The sequence below is a fragment of the Nicotiana tomentosiformis genome, chromosome 5 (assembly GCF_000390325.3).
Source record: "Nicotiana tomentosiformis chromosome 5, ASM39032v3, whole genome shotgun sequence".
Taxonomy (NCBI): Eukaryota; Viridiplantae; Streptophyta; class Magnoliopsida; order Solanales; family Solanaceae; genus Nicotiana; species Nicotiana tomentosiformis.
In genome coordinates, this window is record NC_090816.1 from 21,853,042 (window position 1) to 21,864,469 (window position 11,428).

The 11,428-nt window shown below is 35.9% G+C and overlaps 1 protein-coding gene and 2 pseudogenes across 1 annotated transcript; 1 reads left to right on the top strand and 2 right to left on the bottom strand.

Moving 5' to 3' along the window:
* Positions 1–5,602: 5,602 nt before the first annotated feature.
* Positions 5,603–5,733, bottom strand: LOC117273132 (small nucleolar RNA U3; annotated as a pseudogene).
* Positions 5,734–10,554: 4,821 nt separating this feature from the next.
* Positions 10,555–10,983, top strand: LOC138892009 (uncharacterized). The gene has a single exon (XM_070175700.1). It carries the CDS (start codon positions 10,555–10,557, stop codon positions 10,981–10,983), a length of 429 nt encoding a protein of 142 aa, XP_070031801.1.
* Positions 10,984–10,987: 4 nt separating this feature from the next.
* On the bottom strand, positions 10,988–11,099 carry LOC117275039 (small nucleolar RNA U3; annotated as a pseudogene).
* Between the last annotated feature and the right edge of the window lie 329 nt (positions 11,100–11,428).

The following is an 11,428-nucleotide window of genomic DNA, read 5'->3' on the forward strand; positions in this document are numbered from 1 at the left end:
ATTTTGGAGTTGGTCCCAGCGGCGTACCATAGACTTGCTCGGATTTCAGCTACCAGAGGAGACTTGAGGTATAACTGCATGGCGTCCGCAGTTCTGAAGTCCCCGTCTATTTTACTTTAGCTGTGTGTTTATTTCCAGACAGCTTTATTTTATTTTAGACCTTATTTGTATTATTTTAGAAGCTCGTGCACTTGTGACACCAAATTCTGGGATGGTATTTAGACACCGTTGTTTTTATGTATTATTTACTATATTTCAAACTTTACTTCCGTATTTATTTCTTTGATTATTAATAATTTAAAATTTTCTTAAAAATTGGTTAATATTATTCTAACGTTGGCTTGCCTAGCAAGTGAAATGTTAGGCGTCATCACGGTCCGAAGGTAGGAATTTCGGGTCGTGAAAGATACGCATGCGGTGAGATAAGGGTGGCTTGAAACGCGTGGCTAGTAGGAGAACTACTAGAAGTCATGTGATGATATAAGGTCAGGGTGTTGGAATGCATGCGGTGAGATAAGGGTGGCTTGAAATGCGTGGCTAGTAGAGGAACTACTAGAAGTCATGCAGTGAGATAAGGGTAGCTTGAAACGCGTAGCTAAAACGCGGGATGCTATTTCGGAAAAAATAATTTCTTTAAAATTAAATGTGAAGGCTCCCGCGGTGATATAAGAAAATGAGATATTGTGAATTTAATTATGATTTGGGACTACGAGGCGGTACCTCGGGAGTACCCTGTTGATATTTCTTTATTTATATTCTTGTCTTGGGTGATTTTGTTTCATTTAATATGTAAATTCTCGTCTTCTTCCGTGATGTGCTAGTTGACTTTATTATTATGTGTTTTGTGCTCCTAGTTGTATTGTGTTGACTTTGGCTTTTTAGCACGAGACTCTGAAAAAGTATATTTCTGGTTTTTCTTGCTGATTTTTTATTATTGAGTTGATTTAAATAAAAGGAATTATTATATTTTAAATTAAATAGTTTTACAACCAAACTAGTAGTTTATCTGATACTTTAATTTAAGTGCAATGTTATTTTCATCACTCAAATGATTTCTAAAATAAAATAAATTTATTTCTTTATTGATTTCTTACTTGATTTAAAAATTCTAAACTCACTTTAGTGAAAATAAATTGATCATGTGGATCTTATATACATTGAGGATATTGGCATGTAAATTGTCCGTGCAGTTGTGATATGAAATGTGGGCACGAGGTGCTGTGATTAAATGATAATGATATTTGGCACGTGAGTTGTCCGTGCAGTTGAGATATGAAATGAGGGCACGAGGTGCCGAAAAAATATAATGATTTAATTATGGGCACGAAGTGCCGTGGAGATATGAAAAATGGGCTGAGACCCGTGTTTATGAAAAATATGAAAATAGGCTGAGACCCGTATTTTTATGATTATGAAATGAGGTGTCACATGGTGACTTTTTAATTGAAGAATTATATTCAAAATATTTATTTGGAATGACTTTTATTTAGAAAGTATTATATAAAAGAATTATATTTGAAAGATATTTATTTGAGGAAAATTATATTTGAAAGAGAGTTATTTGGTAGAATTATATGTGAAGGATATTTATTTGAAGAATTTGATTTAATTGGATGTACTTTTATTTATTATTTGTTGAGCGATATTAAATGGTGTTTTTGTTGTCTTGCTATGCATATCACTGGTTGTTTTATGATGTCCTTATTGTTATCTGTTTCCTACTATTTTGTATATTATATTGCACATGCTATTAGACTAGTGAGTGTCTTGACTGTACCTCGTCTCTACTCCATTGAGGTTAGTCTTGATACTTACTGGGTACCGACCGTGGTGTACTCATACTACACTTATGCACATTTTTGTGCAGATCCAGGTATTGAAGATATCGGACTTGAGCAGAGTTAAAGCGGGATCGTAAGGATTCAAGGTAGAGCATCTTGGTCGTCGCAGTCCCTTGGAGTCTTTTCATTTCATTGTACTGTAAATTTTTAATCAAATAGTATTGTATATTCGGTCCTCGTGATCATCCCATGTATTCAGTTAGAGTTTGTGACTCAGTACTACCAGTCTTGGGATGTTGTATATTCATATTTGTTCCGCTGTTAGTTTTGATTACTTATTTAATTAAAAAAAATGGCTTCAAAATATAATTGAAATCGACTTACCTAGTGTTAGAGACTAGGTGCCATCACGACGCCTATGGTGGGATTTTGGGTCGTGACACCAACCAAAAGCAAATGTGAGAGAAATAGGATAAGCCCCGAAATTAAGTCTCAATAACAACCTCATATGTCGCATTTTCGATATGAGGCTCGCAAATGCGATGGTCGCAAAAGGGAAATTGGCGTCGCAAATGCGAAGCCCGACCAACATTGTTTATGTCGCAAATGCGAGCTCGCAAAAGCAACAGTCTGTTTGCAAATGCGAACTCCCCTGCCCCAGCCCATCTTCGCAAAAGCGAGAATGATCTCGCAAATGCGGCTATCGCAAATGCGATAAAAACCTCGCAAATGGGAGAAAAGTGCACCAGAACCAGCTGAACCTCTAAAAACTCTTCCGGAACGCGTCCAAAACTCATTCGAGCCCTGGGGCTCCAAACCAAACATTCATACAAGTCTAAAATCATAACGCGAACTTGCTCGCGCGATCAAAACACCAAAATAACCTCTATAATCACGAATCGGACGCCAAAATACATAAAATCACCATGAACTTCTAGAATTGCAACCAATCGTCCGAACCACATCAAATCAACTCTAAATGACATCAAATTTTACAGGCAAGTTCCAAATAAAGAAACGGACCTATTCCAAGTCCCGAACACAAAATCCAAACCCGATAGCCTTAGAGTCAAACTATGGTCAAACTTAGAAAAAATTCCAAACTTTCAAACATTCAAACTTCGACTAACGTGTCTGATTCATACTTAAACATCCCGGAATGACGCCAAACTTTACGCACAAGTCACAAATCAAGATACAAACCTATTCCAAGTCTCGGAACCCCAAACGGATATCGATAACACCAAAGTCCACTTCAAACCAAACTTAGAAAATTCTAAAACCTTCAAAATGTTAACTTTCCATATTAAGCGTCGAAATGCTCCGGGGCCACCCGATACTCAACCCGAACACACGCCCAAGTCTGAAATCATCATACGAACCTATTGGAACCTCTTAATCCCAATTCCGAGGTCGTTTACTCAAAAGTCAACCCTTGGTCAACTCTTCCAACTTAAAGCTTCTGAATCAACTCTGAACTTCCCAAAATTCAATTCCGACCACACGTATAAGTCCTAATACATGAAGTGAAACTATTCAAGGCCTCAAACCGCCGAACGATGCACTAGGGCTCAAAATGACCGGTCGGGTCATTGCACACATAGCGGAAGACAATAACAATTCTAGGTTATTCTTTTCGTGTTTAAAATTTATTTGTATGTCAAAGATCGGATCTAAGACGTATCTGGTAAAGAAAGTCTTGTTTCAGAATTTTCTTCGACAGTGCGAAGACTCTATGCGTATCCACACCGAGACCGATCCTTGCTATCAACTCTTTGATCAATGAAATCCCTGAACAAATTGAACGAAACTATGTGCTCAAAGTTTTCTCAAAAATCTCAACTCAAAGGTAGAAGAACAAGAAACACTTTTCTTGTAATTGTATTTTTCTCTCTTGGCTTTTTATTGTATCTCACCTTCACAGAGTGATTTTTCTTCCCAAAACTTAATGTGGCAAATTTTCTTCATCATCCTTTATTCAGGTGATGATTTACTTAGGGTAAAAGTTTAATTCCAAAAATAAACTTTAAAGAAAAATCGGAAACACATTCTTAATATGGTTTGAGTCTGCCGAATTCTACATGGACTTTTCATGAAGTCCAACGTTAAAGTTTTCCTTAATCCCATTCTAAATGGGTTGAAGATGCCGACACGTATGGACTTTACCGGTCCAATTCTAAATTGGATTCTACGTAATATGAAATTAGTATTAGTATACATTTCTTATATAAATTAAATATTAATTATGAATATCAAATATATATCGCATATATATTTCAACCAAGAGATATAATTTATTTTTCTATTCCAAATAGAAAACTTCAATTTGTTCACAATATTAATTATATCCTATGTGGCTCTATGCTAGCAAAGAATATAGTAATATTTCATTTGGACTAATAATTTAAATTATTTGACTAATTAAATTCTATAATTTAATTACCAAACAATAAAATAATTAATCCTTTAGCAAAGTCCAGAACACTCGTTAGTGTGCGACCCCATAGGTTCAATACTAAATCGGTAGTAAATTGATCATATCAATATACTAATCAAGGGTAGCAACACTCCTTAACGACCGGATGGCATAAAGTATACAATTTACTCTCAAGAACCAGTAGAAGAATAATGTAGTAATTCCTTCTGTCCTTATAACTCTGGTCACCCTATGATATAGTTCAACTGTCAAATCCTAATAGGCGACCAACTATGTGTTCATGTCAAATATAATCGACTATTGAGTGACCTAAGAAACTCTTTTCTTCTATCATTCAATTTCTCTGACCAAAGTCTTAATTTGGTCGTTTATAATTCATGACAACATGGAGCTTAAACTCATTGCCAAGAGTTGATAGATTCCATCTTGACCAATCACTAATTCTACAAGTATTTAATTGTACTCAATATCCTTTCAACTATTGCCCTAAGGCCATAGGTGTCTAGTATCAAAGCACAATAAATAACTTGTCAATTATTATGATGATCTCATGCCAAAGGAAACTCTTACATCACATTCATCAAGAGAATATCTTATTGACAGTTTATGGTAATTCTAACCATTAGAAATTATCCAATGAGTCGGTTCAATGATCGTATCTCTATATGTATCATCTATCTATGTGATTTAGTTAATGAGATCAACTAATCTTTATCTAATAAAGACGATCACCTAAATATTGATCTAACCGGATTATTAATGTCCAAATTAATAATCCTACGATCAAGAACAAATTTAGATTAAATTATAAGAAACTTTACTCTCATTGTCATGATCTCTATCATGATGTCAAGTCTCAAAATTTAATCAAGGACCTTATCAAATGCCATATATATATTTTATATCAAATAAAGTTCATAAAAATATGTTCAAATCATCATATATGATATTGGATCTAGGGCATATCTACTATATTCCTATCATTAACAGCTTCACAACTTTTAAAATTAACAATATGAAAGATTAATTAGATAAGTTTTTACCATGTTGAGCATAACAAGACCACATTCGTTAAACTAATAGATCTCTCATGTTAAATACACCACAATATCCTCACATCTTTTGAATCGTTGACACCTAGTTTGCCCAAAGAGTAAGACGAGAGATTAAGACATTGGCATTACTGGCTCAGTGAACCATGATTGGATACCCTTCAAGAGCTTCTGGAACTTCTATGTCATTCCAAATCTCCAGAAGTATGTCACTGACAATTCTATAAATGGCATTAGAGGAATAGCTTTACAATTGTAAACTTCAAGTCTCACAAATATAAGGCAGATAGCAAAATAGATTGAAGTCATCTAGCAAAAGCAAAAGATTAAAGAGTCTGTCAGACAACCATTAAACCATCCCAGCACTAATGGTTGGGGCTGAGAACGTGGTTTTCTGTCTCCTTAGAACTCAAGGATACAGTGGTACGAGCCTATAGAACAGATCCTGTTCAAGTAAGGTCGTATCCATTCAAGTTGCTTTACTGATATATAAATACTTCCTTAGCTGAGTTGCTTGGCAATGTGGCACTCTGGCCAAAAATGTCAAATATGTGTGGAATCTAAGTATGTTAAACATCTTTATAAGTCAGTTGAAAGAAATTCAAATCCTTTAGACTTAATTCACACAGATATTTGCGACATGAAGTCAATACCATCTCACGGTGGAAAGAAGTATTTCATAACTTTTATTGACGACAGTACTCGATATTGCTATGTTTACTTACTTAATAGTAAAGATGAAGCAATAGATGCATTCAGGCAATACAAAAATAAAGTTGAAACGCAACTTAACAAGAAAATTAAAATGATAAGAAGTGATAGGGGTGGCGAATATGAATCTCCTTTTGAAGAAATATGTCTAGAATATGGAATAATTCATCAAGCAACTGCCCCTTACACGGCCCAATCCAATGGGATTGCGGAAAGAAAGAATCGTTCATTAAAGGAGATGATGAACGCATTGTTGATAAGTTCTAGTTTGCCACAGAACTTGTGGGGGGAAGCCGTTCTTACGGCTAACCGGACACTAAATCGAGTACCCCATAGCAAAACACAATCCATTCCATATGAAAAATGGAAAGGAAGAAAACCCAACTTGAATTATTTTAAAGTGTGGGGGTGTTTGGCAAAAGTGCAAATTCCTAAACCCAAAAGAGTAAAAATAGGACCGAAAATCGTTGATTTTGTTTTCATAGGATATGCGATCAATAGTAAAGCATATCGATTTCTGGTTCATAAATCAGAAAATTCCGACATTCATAATAATACGGTTATAGAATCAGATAATGCTGAATTCTTTGAAAATATATACCCGTATAACTAGGAATGTGAGTCGATTGGTAAAGGATCCAAACGACCTCGGGAAGAAACAAAAGAAAGTATATTTAATCAGGAGGGTCCAAGACGTAGTAAACGTCAAAGAATGTCTACTTTATTTGGACCAGATTTTGTGACTTTCTTATTGGAAAATGAGCCTCGAACATTTAAAGAAGCTATATCTTCTTCGGAATCATTGTTTTGGAAAGAGGCAGTCAATAGTGAAATAGAATCCATATTGAATAACCATACATGGGAATTGGTTGATCTTACTCCTGGAAATAAACCTTTGGGTTCTGAATGAATTTTTAAGAGGAAAATGAAAGATGATGGCACTATTGATAAATATAAGGCAAGACTTGTAGTCAAAGGGTATAGACAGCGAGAAGGTCTTGATTATTTTGATACATACTCTCTGGTTACAAGAATTACGTCCATGCGAATGTTAGTAGCATTAGCTGCACTTTATGGTCTTGAAATTCATCAAATGGACGTTAAGACGGCCTTCTTAAATGGAGACTTGGAGGAAGAAATCTACATGGAACAACCTGAAGGGTTTGTGGTCCCTGGTAAAGAAAAGAAAGTATGTAGACTTGTTAAGTTTCTTTATGGACTAAAACAAGCACCAAACAATGGCATGCAAAATTTGACCAAACAATGTTGTCAAATGGTTTTAAGATAAATGAATGTGATAAATGTGTGTACATTAAAAATGTTCCAAATTACATAGTCATTGTTTGCTTATATGTGGATGATATGCTGATAATGAGTAATGACATTGCCAACATAAATGCGACTAAGCGTATGCTAACTAGCAAGTTTGATATGAAGGACTTGGGAGTTGCTGATTTAATTCGGGATTAAGATCAATAAGATTTCTCAAGGTCTAGCATTGTCACAATCTCATTATATTAAGACAGTACTTGAAAAATTCAAGCACTTAGGGTTTAAAGTTGCAAAGACTCCAATTGACGTGAATCTTGCATTAGCAAAGAACAAAGGCAAGCATATCACAATTGGATTATGCTCGTGTGTTGGGATGTTTAATGTATATCATGAATTGTACACGACCAGATATAGCTTGTGCTATAAGCAAATTGAGTCGATACACAAGCAATCCAGGTCAATCTCATTGGATGGCAATGAAACGAGTTTTGGGATATTTAGAACATACCCAGAACTTTGCTTTGCACTACAGTAAATATCCTGCGGTGATTGAGGGATATTGTGATGCAAATTGGATCACCGGTTCAACTGATTCTAAGTCCACAAGTGGATATGTATTCACTATTGGTGGAGGAGCGGTATCTTGGAAGTCGTCCAAGCAAACTTGTATTGCCCGCTCTACAATGGAAACTGAATTCATAGCCTTAGATAAAGCCGGTAAAGAAGCTGAATGGCTCCGGAATTTCTTGGAAGACATTCCATTTTGGCCAAAACCGTTGGCACCAATATGCATACATTGCGATAGTCAAGCTGCAATTCAAAGGGCTGGGAGCGTGATGTATAACGGTAAATCTCGTCATATACGACGAAGACATAAAACCGTTAGGCAATTACTCTCTAGAGGAATTTTCACAATTGACTATGTAAAGTCAAGCGATAATGTATCGGATCCACTTACAAAAGGCCTAACTAGAGAGGTAGTTGAGAAATCATCGAGGGGAATGGGACTATGGCAGAGAACAAGCCATTATGGCGGTAACTCTACCTAGAAGACTGGAGATCCCAAGATCTAGGTTCAAGGAGATTAAACAAAGTCATTAATGACGGTTCAACATTGTCAACTAAAAGTTTGGTCCATTCTCGTGATGAGATAATGTTCAGTACCAAGGATAAAGCATTAAGGCTTTTTAATGATTTCTAAATTTGATACGGGGTATATCAAATAGTGTATCTATGGGATGACACGTTTAGGAATCACCTATGCAAGTGTGAAGTGTTAGCTGCTTCAAGGAGAATTTTGTAAGGCCAATTCTCTATGCACTTATTAAACCAGGCGATGTTCTTGGCTGAAACGAACACAACAATGAGAGCCAAAGACGGTTAAGGGTTGGTTGTGTGACTTATGGTTGTCTAGGTATACACCAAAGATTGACGGTTCAAAGATATCAAATCTACTGATTGACCGAGTATATCCGACATAAGTTCACTACAGAAAGTTCAAAGGGAAACCTACTTATCCTGATACAATTAATCCTTGCTTGCGAATCACACAGTTTTTTCATGCATATTTCCATGATATAGCCATTCCCCATTCATGTGGGGGATTGTTGGATTTTTTAAGCTTAAATGTAGCTTAAAAGAGGGTGAATGGGAAATGGAGGAAAACTAAAAATATTTGAGTTTCCCTCCTTGACAAAGGGATATTATCCCATATTGGAAGAAGAAAAGATTTTGATGGGTATATATACAATTACACTTCTTCTAGCTCTTAAAGAGTTAAGAAGAAGGCAAGTCTCGCGTCGTCGTCGTCGCTCGCTTCCTCGCCTCGGCTTCGTCTTTGGATTCGGATTTGGTCAAATGATCGATTGATTGATTAATATTTTGGACCAAATTTATTTGTTAATAGTAAATATTAACAGAATTGTTATTAAATATTAATATTAAATCTAATCTATTTTTGTAAAAGACATTTACAAAACAGTTTGCACCTCTTCAGATTTGAAGAAACAGTTGGTACCTCTTCGGATTTGAAGAGTTGCACCTCTTCAGTTTGAGCTCAACATTGGCTATAAAAACCAGTCCATTCTCTCAGATTTTCCATACGAATTTCTGACTTCTCCTCCTTTCTTCTGTATTGTTTTAACTATAAACAAAGCATCAGTAAGTGTGATTTACTACCGATCTTTGTGTTCGCTGAAATATTGGTGTTTGAAGTATCGCTACACCAGTGTGTAATTCGTTCTATCCTGGGAGAAAATAATCTACAACCTTGGGTACTAGGAGGGGATTAAATTCCTTAAGGAAACACTGTGAATTCAGTGGGCTCGAATTAAATTCTGTTTCTTTTACATTTATGTTATTTTATCTTCTCCATAATTATTTTACAAATACAACTAAATAACAAGCTTAAGGAATTAAATATTTTCTGTATTTGTGTTATATTCACTGTTTCTGAGAGACTAAAACCTGTGTAGTTTTCTACTCCAGTGGAGATTAAAATCTACATGATTTTAATGTTTATTTGTGTCATTCTTTTACAGAAATGACGAATGACAACGGGAACCAGACTGTTCCTATGGTAACTGCCAACGCATCGACAAGCCGAACAACACCGGCATTGGCACCGGCAGAAAAACCCTGAAAATTTTCCGGGATTGACTTCAAGCGCTGGCAGCAGAAGATGTTCTTCTACTTGATGACTTTAAGTCTGCAGAAGTTCATTAAGGAAGATGTTCCTGTTCTGCCCGACGAAACTCCAAAAAATGAACGCTTTCTCGTGACTGAGTCGTGGAAGCATTCTAATTTTCTATACAAGAATTACATTCTTAGTGGACTAGAGGACAATCTGTATAACATCTATAGTAATATGGAGACGTCAAAACAACTGTGGATAGCGCTTGAAAGGAAATACAAAACGGAAGATGCCGGGTTAAAAAAATTCGTTGCCACTAAATTTTTGGACTATAAAATGGTAGACAGCAAGTATGTTATTACCCAAGTCCAAGAATTGCAAGTGATTATTCACGATCTCCTTGCTGAAGGTATAAGTCAAATTAATACTAATGTTGAAAATATTAATTATATTGTTTCTACTAGCAGAATTTTCACTAAAGGTCTTGTCATCAATGAAGCGTTCCAAGTTGCAGCAATGATTGAAAAGTTGCCTCCTTTGTGGAAGGACTTCAAAAACTATTTGAAACACAAATGAAAGGAGATGTCCCTTGAAGATCTCATTGTTCGGTTGAGAATCGAAGAGGACAATAAAGCTGCTGAAAAGAAAGGATGTGGAAACTCAACAATAATGGGAGCAAACATTGTTGAGGATAGAAAGAGGAAGAAGGCTTATGGACCAAAAAGCAACCCAAGCAAGAAGCGGTTCAACGGAAATTGCTACAACTGTGGAAAAGCTGGACACAGATCTGCAGATTGTCGTGCTCCAAAGAAAGACAAGAAGAAGGGTCAAGCAAACATGGTTGAAAAGCATGAAGATATCGATGACTTGTGTGCTATGCTTTCTGAATGCAACCTGGTAGGAAATTCTAAGGAGTGGTGGATTGATTCTGGAGCCACTCGCCATGTTTGTACTTTTAGAGAAGCATTTGCTACTTATGCTCTTGTTGGACCCGAAGAGACGCTTTCTATGGAAAATTCTGCAACGGCAAAAATTAAAGGATCTGGAAAGATATTTATGAAAATGGCTCCATTGCCCGAACGCCACAAGGGCTGTTAATCAAACTCTGGTCTAATGGACAGAATTCATCCACCAGACTTGGTTTTCTGTCTCTTTAGAACTCAAGGATAAGGTGGAACGAGCCTATAGAACAGATCCTGTTCAAGTAAGGTCGTGTCTGTTCGTGTTACTGCAACTTAATATAAAGACTTACCTAGCTTGTCGATGTGGGAGGCAAGGCCAAAAAAAGGAAGGAGTATTTAATTCTTCTAACGTCTTTATGAGTCAACAACTATGACCAAAATAAACTACAACTACCTTATTGTTTATTCTAACTATATTTTTAAGTTTCTTCTTAAAAGTTTTCATTGAGTAGACGAGTTTGATTAGAGTTGGACTAGATATAATGTATTTTCCACATGTATAAGCTTGTTTAATATATTTAAAAATATTTCCCCAAACAATCGTAATAACTCCAGGATTACAAAATTTAAGTTGGCATTTG

Bases quoted from the DNA above. Each gene is read 5' to 3' on its own strand.
- LOC138892009 (XM_070175700.1), top strand. From the start codon at position 10,555: ATGGGAGCAAACATTGTTGAGGATAGAAAGAGGAAGAAGGCTTATGGA.